This window comes from Empidonax traillii, unplaced genomic scaffold (genome assembly GCF_003031625.1).
Source record: "Empidonax traillii isolate 1590-97213 ecotype Southwest subspecies unplaced genomic scaffold, ASM303162v1 scaffold256:size688067, whole genome shotgun sequence".
Lineage (NCBI taxonomy): Eukaryota > Metazoa > Chordata > Aves > Passeriformes > Tyrannidae > Empidonax > Empidonax traillii.
In genome coordinates this window covers 102,497-123,017 of record NW_020955449.1, presented here as the reverse complement: position 1 = coordinate 123,017, position 20,521 = coordinate 102,497, and the positions used below count along the sequence as shown (strand labels likewise).

General features: G+C 40.0%; 1 protein-coding gene across 1 annotated transcript in view; it reads right to left on the bottom strand.

The window, feature by feature from the left end:
* Positions 1-254: 254 nt before the first annotated feature.
* The window catches only part of MAP4K3 (mitogen-activated protein kinase kinase kinase kinase 3), a 77,168-nt gene continuing 56,901 nt past the window's right edge, over positions 255-20,521 (bottom strand). The window contains exons 22-31 of the mRNA XM_027889211.1: positions 17,445-17,505; positions 17,242-17,359; positions 14,236-14,294; positions 12,044-12,147; positions 11,100-11,271; positions 8,410-8,478; positions 8,203-8,295; positions 6,428-6,498; positions 3,831-3,886; positions 255-1,754 (exon numbers count right to left, since the gene is read on the bottom strand). Coding sequence (XP_027745012.1) covers positions 1,667-1,754; positions 3,831-3,886; positions 6,428-6,498; positions 8,203-8,295; positions 8,410-8,478; positions 11,100-11,271; positions 12,044-12,147; positions 14,236-14,294; positions 17,242-17,359; positions 17,445-17,505 — 891 coding nt within the window. The 3' untranslated portion in view covers positions 255-1,666. The remainder of the gene's footprint in view (positions 1,755-3,830; positions 3,887-6,427; positions 6,499-8,202; positions 8,296-8,409; positions 8,479-11,099; positions 11,272-12,043; positions 12,148-14,235; positions 14,295-17,241; positions 17,360-17,444; positions 17,506-20,521) is intronic.

The following is a 20,521-nucleotide window of genomic DNA, read 5'->3' as shown; positions in this document are numbered from 1 at the left end:
CAGCGACCTTGAGGCCCATAGGCAGAAAAAAAACCCTGCTGGAAGAAAAAAAATAAAATCAGCTTTGCAATCAGTTGAGGTGAAATAGCAGGCAATGGAGGGAAGAAACCAAGCAAACTGGAATTTGGAGAGACCTAATTCAAATACATATATCCACTGCCTAAAGGCCAAAAGGGCTGACCCTTCAGTGCCAGCCAAAACTGAGTTGAAATCCAGCAATCTGACTGTTCATACATTCAGAAATGCCCAACTTCTGTGTTTGGCACAACCATTTAATAGCAGAATTCAAAACTCAATGTTCCATTTTAGTCTTATGTGGAAAATCAGTGCAGGTGATAATCTAATTGTACAACAACATGTTAAAAAAATTTATTTTACATTATATACATTAGGGAACATATTTCAAAGCATTACCAATCACAACAATAACGCAGGCCATAAATCACTTTTAATTTAGTTTGGTTTTAGTGTATATTATCACAATAAAATATAAAGAACATATACAAAAAAAAAGGACTCAAATGTGTGCATTTTGCTTAAAACTTGGCATATACACACTCCACTGGAAAATAGCAATCAAAAATACTTCTGATCAAAACTAAGTTCCCGTGATGCGTAGTAACCATTGTATTGTTTGAATGAGGTAGTAACTAAATTATTTTGGCCATGTGTTAACATCCTAAAATCAAGAAAAGTGTGAAAATGGTTATAAGGCCAAAAAAAAGTCAAAATGGCAACATCTTTGAGCCATTTCCACAATGTGGAATGTTGCTCCTTTTCATCGTGATATGAAACTATTTAGCAAGATGAACAGTAATACTAATTTTTATCATTGTATACACTAATAATTCAAACACCTATTGCAGAATTACAGCCAGGTACCACTAGTCTGGGACTGACACCCATCCATAAGGTATTGTTTTCAAGCATAGAGAAGTAATCATAAGGAAAGTTTTAATTAAATATAAAAATACAGGTGTTTAACTGGTTTGTTTCACAAAGAAAACTACCCAAGTAAACGAAAAAAAGGAACTCTGAAGCCCGAGTCATATCCACAAAGTCACAGCTTACCTTTGTGACTAAATACATCACATCTTAATATATTGTGCAAACATGAACACCAGTGTGTTGTATCGAAATTAAAACAAGATTGTAATCTGATTACAGCCTTGGTTACAATTTCTAAAAGTTAATATTTATTTGTATTAGTAAATTACATATAATAAAATACAATAGTGTTGCTAAATGTACTATACTTGTTGCTAGCATCCCACTTTATAATAAACACATGAGACGTCCTTATAATAGTACCCCGATTTAATTTTTGCATCCTCAGTGACTTTTACATCTGTACAGGTAAGACGCTTGTACTAAACAGGAGGACCTCTATCTACAGAAAGTCAGTGTAGGGCTTCAGCAAGAAGTTTCACTGAAAAATACTGCATATGTACAAAGATTACATAACAGTAAATTAAGCACTTCTGTGGTATTATAATGCTTCTGTGTCCATACCACAAACAATTCTCGTCTTCCTCTCGTGCCACAATAAATTATAAAGTAACTGAAGTGGGGTTACTGCAGCTTTTGTGCAATTCCAGCCAGTCCCGAGTGCTGCTGCAGCAGGAGTGTTCTCTTGTCACAGTGAGCTGCCTGCCACGTGCTGTTCTCAGTAACTGTTCTCGTGCCCTGCCAGGATGTACAAATTGCTGTTGGCTGTCGGGTTGTCCGTCGGCCTGCTCTCCAGCACCACGACCCTAAAACGACAATTAAAAAAGCCATAATGTCAAGTAAGCCTTCATTTTAAAACAACCCTGGATGTAACTGTAAACATTCTTTACCAAGATCCAGCTGACTGGTTGTCGTTTCCCTCTCCCTGGATGCCTCTAGTCCAAAAGCCACTCAAACCAAGCTCACGGTCTTGTACAGAGCAAGGTCTTCAAAAATCTCCCACAGCCTCTCTGGGCTCCTGCTGCACTGCTGAACCACCACAATGTTTTCCCCTCTTTTATCCAGCTGGAATTTCCCTTGCTGGAACATATCCCTGTGGCTTCTCATCTTTTCAGTGAGGGCTTCTGAAGAGGGTCCATCACTCCCCTACTTCGCAGGTTTGTGCTTTCCTGGAGCTTTGCAAAGCGAACCCATTAATCAGGCTCCAGTTCTGAAGGTTGTTAGCCTGCCCTTTGCCACTGGAATGGCAGATGACTGAAGATGACACTTCTGACAGCATTTCTAGTCTTTACCTGAGCCTATGAAACTTCCTCCATCTCTGAAAGTCCCAGAGACAAAATTTGCAGGCCTTGAGAAGCCTCAAGGAAAAGATCTCTCTTATTCTTTTCCTTGAGGCTTTCCACTTTCGGCCATCACTGTAGGCAGGAGACTAGGTTAGCTGGACCTACACTACAACTGCAAAGACTATAATGGATGTCCTAGATCAGACCTTTCTCTTCAAAGAAGAGAAAGTAGCAGTCACAATTTTGTTTCACAAACTGCTAGAGGTTTTTTCATCAGGCAAGAATTGCTGAAATTGCTAACAAAGTTCATCACTGAATTCTCCTCCACAAACACCCTGAAATGAAGGAAGACTGGGGGAAACTCAGATCCATCTACTGTGTATTCACACAGGAAAGTTTGCTTGCTTCAAAACTATAGCTCAGAAAATCTCCCCTCTGCTCAATGTGCTCCACAAAGGGAATGACACCTCATGCCATGAGGCAATTCCCTGTTCAGCAGAAGAAAGCAACATGCAAACTTTTGTTAGACTGACATCAGGTTTTTGGCTTCTCAGAACCCCAGTTCCTACAAACTGCCTAGAAAATGACACGTTACTGGAAAAAGGTTTCACAGCTCAAGCACAAAACAGAAGAGAGCTGTAAGGAAAAGGGTATATGAAGAAATTGGAATTCATGTTTATTGCAGTGCAAACTCTTTTAAACATTGTCTCAGACTTGACAGACTATTAGAGCAAGCCAGAAATAGATGGGACCATATTTGGGGAAGAGGACATTATTTTCACAAAGTGATTTTTTGCAATGTCATTCTAAGATGACACTTGAGTTTACTGTGAGCAGCGTAAGACAGAGACAATTCTCAAAAGAAAAATTAAAGCCTCCCTTTTTACTTGTGAATTCATTACTGGTGAAACTGTCACATCAGCATGCACTCTCCACAAGACAAAACAGCTGCTGTTTCCATGGCTGTTACAGAAGTACAAAGTTCGAAAACAGGACAGAGAAAGTTGAGGAAGTCGGTGACACTCCTAAAACAGCAGTTACTGACTCAGCAAGCTGCTATCTGATGGGTCACACAGACATGGTGTTAGTGTCCTGCAACGCAGACACCAAAGAACAGCTACACTAGGAGTTACCAAGAGCTCTTACAAAACCTGAGCTGTCATGCTGGGAGAAAACCAGGTAGATTTCCTTCCTGGAGGTGAAAGTGAGATATTTAAATTTTTAAGTATTTTTTGCATTTGTCTCCAGAAGCAGATCTTGATGAGCTACTGCAGCAGAGCATCTGAAAGTAAAGATTTCACCAAATTAAACAAAAGAATTACAGTGCGAAAAGGAAAACGCTCCTGGAGATTGTGACTGGAGCCAAGTAAGAGCTTCTTCAATGGCTGAGTACTTCTGGAAGCCCACAGACACTTTTAGAAGACTTCATTTTACTTATTGAAGAAAGAGTAGTAAGCTCAAAGGACTGGAATGTAGACGTGTACACAAAGGAATGTCTAAAAAAGACTTTGCAAGAAGCAAGGAAAAAGAACTTTTACAAGGTAGGAGAACACATATTATTCTTTTATTTCAGCATGCCATGTTTACTTAATTTCTTACCTGTCCGATCCCAGAAGCCTGAATATCCTTGTATTATCAGAAATTTCTTGTGTGATCTAGACAATAAAAATAAGTATTTACATGTTAAGTGCATAAGTGTTTTTGTTTTGTTTTTAAAATCAGCCTGCAGGAAAAAATTGACTGTGACTTATTTTACCGACTGCTGATTTAAATCCAATAGAGAATTTAATGCAACTGTCATTTTTAAATGAAATATAAGTTTTCTGTAATTCCTCCCACAATGGCAGGGCTCAGCATAGTACTTGAACTACCAGTGCAATTCTCTTTACAGTCATGACTGAAATAGGGTGCAATTTGTCTCACTCTAGAGTGGATATCAAAAAATGGGTCAGGTAAATCACGCATAAAACATATTTTTCTGGAATTCTGAATTACAGTAATAATGCACTAAGTTCATATTCTGAAAATCTTAGCAGAGAAATGTAATCAATTTGTGGTACTTAAGCCCATTGTGACATTTCAGACTAGTGCCACAGAGCTTTGTTTTCTGTGGGTGAATTGCACTTGTGTGATACATCTTTATGATCACATGAATATCAAAGCACCCAAAACCCCATAATGTTATTCACTAAAGTCAACCAAAGCCCACTGCATGCTCCAAAGGATATCAAGTCATATTGTGAACAGGCAGCGCTGTTTACAAAGTTCCTTTTCTACACAGCCAAATTTCACATTCTTGAGGAAAGCAGAGATTGTTCTCTCCTTCCCCGATCCTAGTAATATTAGCTGACCTAGTGAATGCACTTCCAGCACGGAGAACTTGCAAGAGAATTTTAATTCACAACAACGAAGTTCTCCACTTTGCTAAGAAAACTACTTCCTGCTTTCTGTGGGGCTGAGCCTGCACAATCTTTGCCCAAATTTTGAGTGACTTGTCTCAGAATTCACACAGTTCCCCGTTTCATTGTTCCCACTCAATGAAACCATCGTGTAAGGAAATAACTTCGCAAGCAGCTCAAACTGCCCCCAATTAGACCAACTGTATTATATTAGAGAACCTGAACTAATGGTGCCTTCAAAGAAAAAAATGCTGCAAAGTTAGGCCAGTCAGGTTTTTGTCCTGTGTAACCTCTTCCTACAGACTACATAGTATAAAATTCCCCAAAAGTAACAAATATGGTCATGACCTGAGCCTGGCAGTGAAGGCTTTTGGTATCACAGATGAAAATTGGTTAATTTTTTTCAGTGGCTGTGGCTAGTAGGACAGGATAGATAAGGAATTCAAAAAGGCCCAAGAGGTTAACCTAGACATGTTCTACAGAGAAAAGGTTTTAGGTGGTTCGCTTTCTGTCAACAGCCCAGTTCTGCTTTCAGTTCTTCATTTAGGTGCTGTCTTCGGCTCGACAGTAACAAAGCATGAAGTGTCCCTGATGCTTTACATAAACAACAGAACACATCCAACGCGTTGCAGCGTCCTGGGCACGGCCTCTACCAGCTGGGTGAGAGCTACCAAGTGGAGTAATGCACTGAGCCCTGCAGAGCGCTGCCAGGAGACTGCAACCTGAGAAGTGCCCAGGCATCTTCTCCTCAGGGTCGGTGCTAACAGCAGGAAACTGCCGTTCACCAGGATGAATTCTCAGGAGAAGGACAATCCCACACGGAGATAAAACGAGCGCAAATAAATGCCACATGGACCATTTGCACACTTGGAAATAAGTAGTCCCACTCTAGTCTTTGGTTCAAGTTCACACAAAGAGCAGACCTACTGTCAGCACAGACGAGGTCAGCTGGGCTCTGTACAAGTCAATGTAGTCGTATAAGAGTGTGGAGTATCTGAGCTTGTCATGGTGTGACCTACCCCATGTGTACCTTCAAATACAATTAGTCACAATGAGCTCAATTTCTCAGCCAATGAAACAACTGATGAAGTTCATAAACATTAACAACCAAATTAAGAGACTTACTAAAATCCTACAAAACACAACATTTTCACTAACAGATACACAAGGTTTGCATCAAGGAAAACAAAAAGATTTGGGAAGGTACTTACAATGGTTTAACTCTGTCTAAAAATCACATTAAATTGGCTAAAAAAGGGACTTTTTTAGAAGAAAAATAATCCATGCTTAGGTCAATCTGAGAGTCTTCTCTTAAAAATGGAAAAACATTTTTTGTGAAACCTGGCCTGTAAAATCTTCAAAGTATTTGTAAGGCAAGAGAACATGGAACATACATCAGGCAACTCCTGTGATGCTGTGACAAAAAGTTACAGCTTAGCAGTCAGACTGCTGGCAAAGCCCAAATTTTGGTATCCATATGTGAGAGGCTACGGGACTGACAGTGGTCTTCAAAGCAATTTAAGGTGAAGATCAATGGTACCAAGAATTAGGCTTGGGTATTTTCTATGGCATCCTGACCTGGTTTCTTGTTTCTGCTTTGCATGTTAGATGTGATGTGGTTCTTGCACAGCTCCACTAATACTGATGAAAAAAGCTTAGAATGAGACTCCAACTTCTAGGTCTAACCTAGGAAGTCACTGAAATGTTTTTACTCTTTTTCAGACAACAGCATTATGCATTTATCCTCTTCTTGGTTTACGTAGGAGGCCAGAATTTGAAGGAAAATGCAGTACTCACCTCATTTGATCTAAAACTCCTTCCTTGCATGCCGTGTTTCCAGAATGCCAATACGCTGTCTTGTAGACAGACTGGTAACAAAGAACACTGGAATCAGTTTTGAGGCATAACGTCAACTCGTGCTTTTAAGGCCAAAAGCATGACTGCAATTTTGAAATCTGTAAATTTATGTTTTATTGCATCACATTCATACACACAGACTGCAGAACATCTCACAGGAATCACTGAACCTGCTTCAAAAGTAGCTGCATTTATAAACTATTTGTTTAATGAGGAGGGTTTAAAAGTATTTCTACCTAACCAGAAAATGTTCTAAATGTCAAATCCTAAATGTGTCTTTTCCTCTTCTCTGTGGGACATTATGTTTGAAGGGTCTGAAACTTTAAAGCTTCTCCTCAGAAATAAAGTACCTCCAACTCCTTACTATTTTAGTTCCCATTGTTCCTCCTCTTCTGGTGCTACCCCCCATCTGTGCACACATGCCCTCTCGACTCTTTCAAAAGCATGAGATGCAATCTAGGTATGTAACCATTGGAGAATTGCCAAAATAACTTATTCTTTCTGTTTCACAAACCTAATTCATTCAGATTCTTTCCAAGGAAACAAAATTTATGTAACCTATGACATATAATTTCGTCTTTGAGCTACTTTATAAAAATGGACTGCACAAACACACATGCAAAATGAGTTAGGTATGAGTGATTCACAGAATTTATGTAGGTTGTATTAAGGTATTCCTTTAGAGGCTGAAGGTCTCCATCATACTCTCAACATATTTAGCTTAATCAGGATTATTACTCCATTCAAAGTGCTCCTAGGAAAGCACATTACATAGCATGCTGAACCTTTCACTGGGCCTTCTCACACAGAGTGAACTGAGATAGTGTTTCAAATGCCAAAGACCAGACAGTTGGCATACCTAATTATTTACTGTAACATTAAGCAAATTAATCATAGAACATCTCGAGTTGGAAGGGACCCATAATGATCACTGAGTCCAACTCCCTGCTCCTCATAGAACTACCTAAAACTAAACCATATGACTAAGAGTATTGCCAGATGCTCCTTGAACTCCGACAAGCTTAGTGTTGCGATCACTTCTCTGGGAAGCCCGTTCTGATGACTGATCACCCTCTGAGTGAAATGCCTTTTCCTAATATCCAATCTGAACTTCCCCATATGCAGCTTCATGTAATTTCCATGTGTCTTACTGCTGGTCACCAGAGAGGTGAGACCAGTACCTCCCCCTCCACTGCCCCCCGAGGAAGCTGCAGACTGCGATGTGATCACCCCTCAGCTGTCTCTTCTCTAGGCTGAACAAACCAAGTGACCTCAGGCTCTCCTCTTGTCTTCAAAACCTGTCACCATCTGGGTCACCCTCCTTTGGACACACTCTAATAGTATGACATCATTTCTATATTGTGGTGCCCAAAACTGCACAGTGGACTCGAGGTGAGGCTGCACCAGCACAGAGCAGAGCGGGACAATCACCTCCCTTGACCAGGTAGTGATGTTGAGCCTGATGCATCCCAGGACACGGCTGGCCCTTTTGGCTGACTCATCTTCAGATCACCATCAATCCAAACCCCCAGACCTCTTTCCACAGGGCTGGCTGCTCTCCAGCCTCTCATCTGCCAGTTTGTACACACAACCAGGATTACCTCATCCCAGGTGTGGAATCTACCACTTACTCTCATTAAATTTCACACAGTTGGTGATTGCCCAGCTCTAGAGTCTACATGGATATCCAAAACTAATAATGAATTCCAACTTACCTATTGATTCAATCTGAAAGTCAAATGTGAGCTCTGATGACAGTTTGCGGCTGGATTTTAACCTGCCTTGCAGATTCACTATTTTTATGCAGCCTAGACAATAAATAAGGATATGTTAACCAAGAATTATCTTCAATATATGACCTAATTTAAAGACAGTATGCATGTTCATGCATACTTATATATTTAGCTGATACTAAAACTTACAATCCAAACACACCAAAATGGTATCTCTCTCCAGCTGTGTTACATGTACAACACTCGTCTCTGTAGTGTCTATAAAAAAATGACAGTGTTAGTTCATAACATAAATTAGCATGAAATCTGAAATGCAAATTCTAGACACTGAGATGATTAGATGGGTTGGTGTTTTTATCTACTTAAAATTTTCATCTTACGAGTGACATTTCTCTTCTCTTAGGCATGTCCACTTATCTAACATGTTGACTGTAACAGGAAAACTGAAGTTAAAATATGGAACTAAGTAGGGATTTAATCCAGCCTTTTCTGAGCCATGTCACATAAGCAAATTCACATGTACATTGTTCTCCATTCTCTGTTGGTGTAATTTAATACTGCTGTTACAAGAAAGGGCAGATATGTGATAGTGTGACTACACAGTGCTGTTTCATTGCACTTTTCTTCTGTTTATTTCTAATTTCTATTTCTGCTAAAGACTTATATATTACTACTTAATTCTTGCTGCTATTTGCAGACTTTCCATACCCAGATCTTCCAAAAATAGTGGATTATTTTCTTATCAAAACTCTTAAAGGAAGGGTTATTTTCTTCTTTTCTGGGTTACAGTTGCAGCAGTCTCCATCACAGCCAACAGGGATTTGATCCACAAGTGGACATTTTAACTCAAAAGAGAAGTGTGGTTTTGGTCCATTTGTTTGTTAACATTAAAATTACACATAGAGCAGCTCTTATTAATTCAACATTACTGCCAGTGATTCTGTAGGCATCTTTCACATAGAAAAAAGAAACTCACTAAATCCATTAGAGGAGAGAAATCAGAGCATGTTACCTAAAATACAAAAGCAGCTCTCAGTTAAATTATAAAATCCGTGGTTCTGCGGAGAAGCAAAAAACTCCTCAACAATGGCAGAAATGTGCTCATGGGATGGGTCCCTTCATATCTTTTTTCCTGTTTTTCTTGGAAGGTATACCAAAGGTAGATGCAGCCACAATGAAAGCGTGCAACAGAAAGACTGGAGGATAAACATCTTTGCAACCACAAGTGCGCTACGGAAACATGCACTGCACTGGTTGAAGGATGTCGGGGAGAAACCCCCCAGCAAGTCTCTACCAGCTAATTTTTTTAAAATATCCTGATCAGACATTTACAAAATAATGTCAAATGTCAAACAATAAAAACTACTATTTGATGGAAACTATTTGAGACCATAAAACAGGTTGCACAGAGGTGTGGATGCCCCATCCTTGGAATTGCTCGAGGCCAGGTTGAATGGAGCTCTGAGCAACTAGACAGAGTGGAAGGCGTCTCTGCCCACAGCAGGGGGGGTTGGAAGCAGATGATCTTTAAGGTCCCTTCCAACCCAAATGCTTCTGTGATTCTGTACAGTACACACTTATTCAGGAGAATAAAAAAAAAATCTGTTTGATTGCATTATCACTCTTCTGCCAGCAGGGGACAGAAATAAACCAACTCAACTAAAGGATTTAAACTGGAGCCAAAGAAATAGGAGAAAAGAAGAACAGACACAACACGAGAACACACAAGTGATTGAAGGAAATTAAAAAAGCGATTTTGGAAGGCGCAGTGCAATGCTAAATTTTCCACATTAAAAAAAAAAGTGGGATTAGTATTCCTCTATTTATGCACTGATGCAGGCAATATTGAGAGAGAAATGACATTAGGACATTTCTCTTCAACATGTTACTTTTATGGACTCTAGGATAAAAGTCACACAGCTACACGAATGACTGAAAATAAAATGCACTGTCTGAAGTCGTTAAGTGCATTAACTGGCCATCCACTGCTCACTTTGGTTTTTTGCAACTATGCCTTAAACTGTGTCAAAATCTGATGCTCTTTTCAGCAGCAGGAAAGTCAGTGAGTATCTTCCTGGTAGAAACTGCTGTTCTTATCAAATTTTGCAGTACACACTCAGCTGGACTCATACCTGTGTATGTCAACACAGGGCCATGTATAAATTCCTCATGAACAGACAGGGGATCTGTGCCTGGTAAAAACAAAGCTTCTAAACCTGCAGGCTATGACTAGGGCTGGTTCACTACTGCATCTAGGTTTAAGGGACAACCTTTCAACTCTACAAAGGTAATTCTTAGCATACTTCTTGAAGAGAATTTCTGCTGTTGCTCAGACAGTGGCCTCCTCACTCATGGTGCCCAGACTGGTGATGGGGCAGATACTTGGTTCCCTGCCACCAGTTGTCATAATCCCTTTTGTTTCCATAAACACCAGAAGAATGCTCTGTCTCAGCAGGAGGCTGATAACACCACTTCTAACCACAGTGGCATACTGTAAGACAGCCAAACTACACCTTACAGAGATACTGAAAGAAACTGCTCAGAATGCAATTCTGCTAAAATCTATTAAATGAAGAGGTCATGGTGCCAGGGTGGAGCACAGAACAGCACAGTGGGTAATAAAGTACAGTGTAATTTATGGTAATGCAAGAAACCATAACTCTATCCTCTGCTATATCAAAAATCTCAAGAAATCCAATCAAAAAAGTGCATGTACAAGCAGGTACAACCAGATACTCCTTCAAACAGAGAACTTACAATGATCACTTAACCTTAATGATTTAACCATTTGCTTCCTCAGAGAAACCCACCTTTTAGTGATTCAGCTATAACAGAAGAGCAAAGAACATTTCAGAATGCAATTACAACAGCACACAAACCTGTTTCTGTAAACCACGAAGAGGTAGAATTTGGGTTGACAGTCTCAAACTTCACCACCTGGTTGAAGTCTCTTCCTCTACTGACACCAACACAAACTAAAGGGAATTCCTGCTCGGGGACTACCAGCATTTCAAACAATCTCAGTGGACAAGGTACAGGAAAATCTATGTGCTAGATTTAGAAACAAAAGTAGATATTAGAAGGAAAACAAATGTTGTCTGAGTTGCTATTAGATATTTAAACTGCATGGTAGATTTTATGCCATACATTTTGTAACATTTATATTTACTTCTTCAGATAACAGGAATTGATAAATATAAAAAGCCTGAGTTAAGAAGTTTAGAGCATCTCATGGCAATTCAGTTTAAATAAGATACCATGTCTTTCATCATGCGTGCCCTATGCAGCTCCCCACAGATGAAAACAGTGCTCATCACTGCTTTCCCTGGCTATATAAGCCTCTAAGCCTTCTTTTCCAGGCTGATCAAGTTATAGCAACTGCCCTTCCACAAACATGAGTGCACCCTAGCTCCATCTCTTCAGGTAGTGTCAGATAGACAGGGGAAATAAAAAGCACTTCTGAGCACCTCCAGTGTCACAAAACATAAGTGGCTAACTTCTCCCTGGTATGGGAGCAAGACCACTGTTAAGCAGTTTTATCACTTCACTGCCATGACTCAGTCTGTCACCCAGAGGTTTCTATTGTGAAACTAAAGGGCAATGTTCATGGAGAGAAGGGCTCAGTTCTCTAACTGAATTACACCATAAAAACATGAACATTCTTGTAAGTATTTTGAGTTAGTTAATATAACACATTTAAATAGCTATTTTAAATATAATTTAACAGAAAATAATAAATCAAGAAACGGCTAATACTTGTGTTCTTAACAAGTCACCTTAACAAGATAAAAAGAACTGAACACAAGAGTAACTGTACTTTTACCTTGATTAACATAAATTTTTGCATTGGTTCGACCCACTCTAACAAAACAATGCTAGACTGTAGTGCTCCACAAAGGTACTTGTGGCCTGTATAGGGATTCCTCACTGTCAAAAAAGGATACAGAATATTAGTGTACTAAGCACATACAAGTTATAAACAATTTCCAACCATGTTACAAAAAAATAGTTGACTGTATACACATTTGAAGTGTCTTGGCTCTACTATGCTGGTTTGCCCAAACTATCTCAAGATCACCATGAGCAGCTGTTAAAGAATGGCTTTTTTTCTGACACAGTTATTCAGCAGGCAGTGAACAACCACTGTCACTTGAGAACAGCTCAGCTGCCCTTCAAGCACCATCAGAGCGAGTACAGAAAATCCAGGAGCTCTATATTTCTGAAGAACACTTCTAGATCATCAGGAAATTCAGCTGAAACTGAAGAATAACAGAAAAGCAGAAGTGCTGCTCTTCAATTGTTTATCAGAACTCAAAAACAGGCAGAGAACAAAGTTGCAAAACCAGGCACTGTGAAATCTGAAGTTTCTCAACTTCAATTCTACAATATTGACAAAATTTCACTCCTTAAGCACTACAAACATATCCTTTAGGACAAACAAGTGTTATTTTGCACTTCCTACAAATACATCTAAAGATCAAATTTTACTGTGCAGCAAACTGACTGTGGGTCATCATGCACTTAACATCACAGTTTAGATAAGTCAAATATGCTCATGCTACCTTCCTGACACAGAAACTCATCAGCAATCCCTTGGCACCTTAAACATCAGCGCTTAATTTCATTAATCCAATTTCTCACTCAACATAAGTCAGACTGACTGCAAACTGCATCAAATAGTGCTTGGTGTGACTCTTAGTAAGGCTGAACTCAGCAGCAGAAACCACAAAACATGAAATTACCAACACTTATAAGGTGCAGAAAGAAGACCAGACGTACTTGTCTTTATCTTCCTCCTGTGACGTTCCTGTTTCCCCAAGGCCCAAAGCAGACTTATGTTGCCAGCAGGAATGGAGGCTCAGGCTGCACCGAGTAAGCTGTGCAGAGGGGAATCTGTTGTTTCTCCCTTTGGACAAGCCTTTTGCAGCCACCCTTGTTGCCTTCACAGATTATCACTTACACCTCTCATGCAAGAAGGACTCCAGGCTTATCAGGCTAATCTATCTCTGAATGTCAAGACTTCCCCTCACACTGTTAAGTACTACAGCACCCTTGTTAAACTCTGTGCCTGACAGGACAGAAGTCACAGGATGACAGAGCAGCACACCACTAGGTTTCTCATTTTATAAACAGAAACACGGAAACATATGGACTTCCAAACTAATTTTCATGTCAGAAAGTAAGCATTCACACATACTCTGATCCCTGTCACTCCTCCCCTTTGGGTGTTCCCTTCAGCATCCATTAACACTCACAGCTTGACTTTGATACTTGAATTAGAGCTCGGGCTGGACATACACCCAAACATATCACTAACACCCCACCCCACCATACCCTAGAGATATGAAAAGATATTATCAGGATAAATTACATACTCGCTTTCCACTAAGTCTCTGAAAACATCCTGTGGAATAGAACTCCTCACACCACACATATGATTACAGAATACCAGGTAGAACATTTCTGGGACACAAGAGCTCATCTACAGTTACCTTTCCTGGGGTTTTTTCTTTGTTTATTTTTTAAATCTATCTTCCCCCTTAACACAGTGCAACTTTGAAACTTCAGAAGTTGGCACATTATTGAACACATTATAAATGCTTCAGAGACAACACTGTCCTCAAAGAATTGAAAATACTCCTCGCTTTTTATCATCCAATATTGGTAACTGAAACTTGTGCTAGGAAGTCACACAGCTTAATCCTGATGACAACTTCTTTAAGTTGCTCTACCCATGGAGATCAGGTTCTTCCTGAAGCCTGGTTTAAATTTTGACACCATTCTGCTTCTCTGCATTTCTTGCAAATTGTCTTTAAATATAAAAAGTGAAACGGGAAAGTTTTAATTGCTTAAACATAAGGACTAATCTGAATGAGCTCACTGTCTGCAAATGCACAGTTTCATACCAATGACAAAAGTCTCTTCTCCCTTCAAATCCTAAACCTGACACAGTAATCTTAATACTGCCACCATTCGTATTGTTTCTTCATACTTATTCTCCAGACCTTTACTTACCAACACAACACTTTTGACACCATTTAGTGTCAGGAATTTTTGTAGATACCGCAAACTTCCTACAAGAGATAAACACAAAATTACTGATCAACTGAAACAATCGAGTGAATTTGCTTTTTAGACAGTTGCTGATGGAAAAATATTTGCCCCACTAAAAACCCCAAAATACATGTTTGTATATTTCTTCTCAGACTAATATGCCTGGAACATACATGGTGATCCCTCTGTCAGTACGACGTGCAGTTATGCAGTACTAGGAATGCAGTTAGATGGATTATGTGTAATGTATTATGAATGCAGAGGAATGGAGAGGAATAGGGACCTCACTGCCATCAACTGTCATTTACCACTACCTCTTGCTATTTAATTACATGTATTTAGACGTGTGCCTGGATAGTCTATTGGTTCTGCCACGATGATTATTCTTTGTAATGCTGTAACTTATTGCATCTTGTGCTGGATACTCCACAAGGTCCACCCTTGTCCTAAGACACTGTAGTTCAAGGACAAGACATGTGGACACAAGGAGTGTGGGAAATGATGCTGTGCTGGATAGTTTGCTGGGACACAGCCCTTGCAAGCCAATATTTAAATTTTGCATACATTTTCAAAGGCAGCACAGCATTGCATTTTGAGAGGAGGTACAAAGGGGGACTAGAAGGCAGTTCTGCAAGATCTTTTCTGATGTGCAGGGGACACTCCCTGAGAAATCATGAAAACATTTGGAAATTTATCAGATAAGCCAGGGAAGTTTTTATTTGCTGGCAGTGGGAATCAGGGTTTCTACACAGTCTGTAGACTGAAAGACAACAGGCTGTATTGAGACTAGCCATAGTAATCTTGACCATAAAAATAACTAATTTGATGCTGTGGAAAAGATGGGAATAAGTGGACTGATAAACAGAGGCTGCACTCAAAGCTATGACTTGGGAAAACAGTTGTGTAGCATCTCAAATGGAGCTGCCCAGAAATGACTGATAATGCAGCAGGTCTCAGTAGCATGAAAACTGAGCACTGGCCACAAATTCTGCTGGGAACAAGTCATGAAGGATTTGAAAAGAACTGCTCAAAAACACTCCAGTGAAAGAAGCTGGAATGGAGACTTAGGCATATTTTCTGCTACTGAATGCTTGCCTACCAATTACATAAGTTGAGCTTAGACCATTTTGCAAATGAATATACAAGCCTCACAAATTACTTCAAGTTATATTTTGCCTTGCAATTTCTCTACAGAAAACTTTGCTTTTAAGTTATGTACATTTTTCACGCAGCACTCATCATCACAGTATCTAGGAACTTGTTTAAGAATACACTTTATTTGGGGGTCTGGGAGGAAAAAACAAAAAAAGTTTTTTCAGACCTACTTCAGATGAAGTTCTTCTGCCTGGTTAAATGTTACTACACCTCACAAGAAGTAAAACAGCAAAACAAATTATCTGAGTTAATCTCTCCTGCCTTTGAATGACTGGCTTGGCATTTGCACATTCAGGTTGTGCTGCATTTTTCTTAGGAAGTAACATGACTGGACAAGAAATTTTCTGAACCCTCTGCAACTCAGGTGAGGTGTCATTTCAGGCTGAATGTAGTAGAAACTTGTCCTAGCATGATCCTTATGACAATTACAATTATTAGTCCACTGCTGATTCAGTCTCCAAACCACAGACACCCAACCAAAAGTGAAATTTAGAAGAGAGAGGTGCAGAACAGTGGTGCAGGTACATAGAAGACAACAACTCAAAGCACAAATAATCTCTTAGTTATTTAGAATTTACCCTCTAGAAAGAACATAATTTTCAGACAGGCACTGCACCATTTGCAGATAACTGAACAAGAAGCCTTCCCTGAATCTAAGAATTAAGTGTTAATAGGCTGTTAACAGAACCAAAGGCAGCAGCGAATCAAGTTTTCTATAATACAATTTCCTAACAAAAATCCTATTACATTAGAAAAAACAGTGTCTCACTATGCACTTTAAGAACCAAAGATTTTTGTGCAAACTAGATTAGTGCTACCACCTCCTCCTCTTGGGATCTGAATGGACTACCAAGGCTTGCTTGGCAGTGTCCTAGTTCCAGCCAGGACAAGTTCAGTTTTGGCAGTAGCCAGGAGGGGCATGGCTAGGACACAGAGATTATTCTATACCACCTCAGGTCATTGCTGGGGGCACGGGAAAGGGAGTCTCTTCCAGGGAAAAAAAGATGCCTTCTGGGTATTGTATCTGTGTACCCTCTGTCATTAATGCTGTTGCTGTTCTTATTTCATTGCTGTTTCCAGTAAATTGTTCTTGTCTCGATCCATGATCTTTACCTTCTGTACCTCCAATTCTCCTCTCCATCCCACTGCAGGGGAGGGGGCGGGAGCACTAAACTGGAGAATATCACTCCTAAACTGGAGTTTAGTACCCAGTTTCTGGAATTTTGTATGCACTTGTTAGTAAATACAGTTGGAGAGGAGGGACTGCATGCACAACATACTGTAGGTACCTAGAGCAAAAGTATCTTCTACATTGGCCTGTGAAAAATGACCAGCCAATGATGGATGTTAAATCTGTGCTCCATTTCTACTCTTTCCAGCTTTCAAAATAACCCGTGAGCCCATTCCCTCTGCATTAAACATCCTCACACTTTTTAAAATGGAATCAAAAGATATTGCCAAGAGTACCTAATGTAAGATCATCGTTTCTAAATGCCTGAAATATCACAGGTACAATATTGACCACAGATTTTGTTTAGCACCAAGAACAAGCAGGATTTACCATACTAGACTACACCTGAAAAGAGCTATGCCCAGAAACAAGAGGCTACATGACAAGAAGGTAAGATGTACCAAAAGCCTAATAAAAGTATATTCACACCTTTTTTCTGTAAACGTAGGGATTAACCCTCTGATTAAAGAGTGCAACTTGTAAACAGAGCTCCACATTATTTGGTATTCCCAAAGTTTCACTAGCATATCCTGAACTCTCACAATTAAGATATTCTGATATATCCGATGAGGGGTACTTACCTGGGAAGTATTCGGTCAGGGAGTTTATGTGCTGGAATAGCAACAGGTAACTTTTGCATTTGCCTTGCATAATCAAAAAGTCCTGGCAGATTATGGGAATAAAGCTGAGAAGCTTTACCTGGAAATTAGAAAACAAACCACACTTCAAATACAAAACCAAATGTTTACCAGCACTACCATTCAGAGATAGCACAGTAACTTACCAGATATTGATAACAAACAGTTGTTCATGACATATAACCACGTACACCTTCGAGGAAATAGCTGATGAACAGAAGGAAAAACAAAGAAGTAGTGCACAATTTGATATATAAAAGATATTCATCAATTAGTATCTGCATAGATGACAGGACAAAACTAATACTGACTTGCTTTTTGCAGCAGAAATTAGCTTAAGCTGAGTAATGGTTACCTGGATTCCAGAGTTAATTCAGAGTAAATCTTAGGCACACATGCAATATTTAACATATGCATTAACATTTAGACAATTAGCACATTTTATACTCATGTCTTCAAGTACACTATAATTATTCCACAAGATGTCAATATAAGGATCAATCAATCCTTTTTCAAAAACTTTAAAAACCACATTTTCTCCTTCAAAGAAGAAAAGTTTAACAACATAAACTTCAGTAAGTAAAGCATGGTCAACAAACCACAGCCATTCTAAAGCCTGTGACAGTCCAAACGTCTTGAAACAATTAAAACCAGCACTTTGCAGGGACTACTCTCCACCTGCATGATTACACACTTCACTTCAGCGATCAACAGATGCAACAAGTGGTCAGGGCAGAACTGTTACTTGTTAATTCCCGCAATGACTAAAAAGATGAGGATGAAAGTAACAAGGCATCCCTTAAAAAACCAAACAAAACCAAACCACAACTACTTTTTTTCCCCTCTCACCTAACTTCTGGAACTTACTGGCACAAGATGTCATGGAGGCAGAAAGTATTAACAGCCTAAACAAGACATGCTTATGTTCAGCAGGTCCAAAAATGGACACAAAAAGCAAATAGGCAGGGATCCTCCAACATCTCTGATTCAATGACTGAGGAGAACAAACAGCAGACAGTGACCAAATTCATGGGCATTTCCACTGCCACTTTAGGAAACAGACTATTGGGCTAGACAGACCACTCAGGAGGACAATTCGTTTGCTCTTAAAAAAAACCCCAAAACACTGAAGAAAAAAAGAAACCAACTCCCCCTCAAAAAAGATTCATACCTTGAAGGTATTCTAACTCCAGGAAACATATCTATATATATTATATATACAAAATATTATTTGTCCACTGGTGAAGTTCAATGTCGTGAAAAATAATCAAGGATACTTGTCGTGGTTTTGCCCAGTCGGTCAGCCCCTGGGGCTGCGAGCGGTTTTGTCCAGATGGATTTCTGGATAAGAAGTCAATTAAAACTCTCAGTAACGCCTTTGCTAATTACATATTTAAGAAAACGGAAGAGAAGGCTTGTGGTGCAGTTGAAATTAGGGGCAGCAGCCACGTAGAAGAGCAGCGGGCCCGAGCAGGGCCAGGGCCCCTCCTCCCCCGGCTTGGGCCAGGGGGCAGGTGTAGTACTGAAACTCCTCTTCTCTCTTGTAAGAGAGTAAAGAAAAAACTTCAGAGGACTGATTGCTTGGACGAAGAACTGCTACAAAAGAATTCCGGTGAAGAGATAAGAGACTTCCAAGGCCAGAGCTGCAGCAGGAGAGAGAAGTTAGAAGGGGGGGGCTGTTACTTCCCCCTTTCGCTCTCTCCCTTCAGCAGGGAAAAGACTGAAAAACATCCCTGCTACCTGTAGAAGATTGTTGGGGTGAGAAGACCCCCATGCGGCTCACAGAGGAGCTTGTGAATGTACCAGAGAATCGAGACTTCATGAGAGAGATCTGAAATGAAGCAGAGTCCTGTTAAAGAATTTGTGACCCTGAGAGAACCTCACACTGGAGCAAGAACGGCTTGGGTGAGATGTCGGGATCCGTGTGTGTGTGAGATCCGTGCTGCTGTTGAAAATTTGTAACCTTGAGAAAGAACCTTACGCCGGAGCAAAGAACGGCTCGGGTAAGATGTGGGGATTCAAGTAAGGAATCCATGCTAGACCCATGCCAAGAAGTCTATCAAGGACTGTTCTCCCATGGGAAAGGACCTCCATAGGGAACACGGGTGGACTTATAAGCCATTATCCCCTGTAACTCCGTAGATCCATAGTAGGCAAGTGTCCCCTTGCAAGCCTACGGAAGGAAAAACCTTCAAGGCCTGGGTAACCCCCCAGCCTCCGGTCTTAGCCCAGGATGAGGGTAGGCCCAGCCCTGGAGGTCGACACAGAGAAGGAAAAAGAGTTCCAGCCGTGACGAGGGTGCTGCAGAGTTACTGGAGAGAGAGAGTTGGAACTCAAAGAATGGAGAAAAGGACTGCTTCTCCTCCTTGGACTGATATAAAAGGGGGGAGGAGTATTTCTGTAAATACTTAGCACTTTTACTTAAGTAGAATTATTGTAGATGTAGTTCTTTAGTGGCTTTTATTTTGATTTTGCTAATAATAAATGTTCATACTATTTTCCTCAAATCCTGTCTCTTTAGTCTCCATAAACCTTCTCTCAAATAATAGCAATTGTGTGAGGAGTGTGAAAGCAAACTGACCAGGGCAAAACCATGACATTTTTGGTGGAGAATGGGCAGTGACTGCCCAGAGAGGCAGTGGTCAAATCAAACCCCAACAATACTACTTTTACTTTTATACTGAGTTGTATCAGACTCAGAGTAAACAATGACATAAAACACAAAATTTGGAAATGCTATTAAGGCCCTACTGACTGTCGTCATAAATAATGATGTGATAAATGGTTAGCACAGAGGGTGCACTTTTATTCCTGAAGTCTTCTCATAATCTGAACACACTGTAGGAACCACCTACAGTAATACTCTAGCAGCCTGCTTGTATCATAAGCTAATATGCAAGTTTGATTGACCTTCTGTAGGTGCACAGAATATTGTGATTTAGTAGGTTTGGATCTGAGGATTAAAGAACAGCAGTTCTTCAAATTAGCAGGTTAATTGACTGTTCACTCCATTCCTCTTGTTCCACACAAGTGGCTGTTTTAGCAAGCATCTCTTCTTGTCTCTAAGTGCTCATTCAAACACTTCCCTGAAAGCTCACTAGACCACACACTACATGATTTTCATTACACCTGTTCTCCTTCCTCGCCAGTTAAAAACCAAATCCCAAAGAGCGATGACAAAAACCAAACAAATCTTTCCTTGGTTTACCTAGTCTACAAGTAT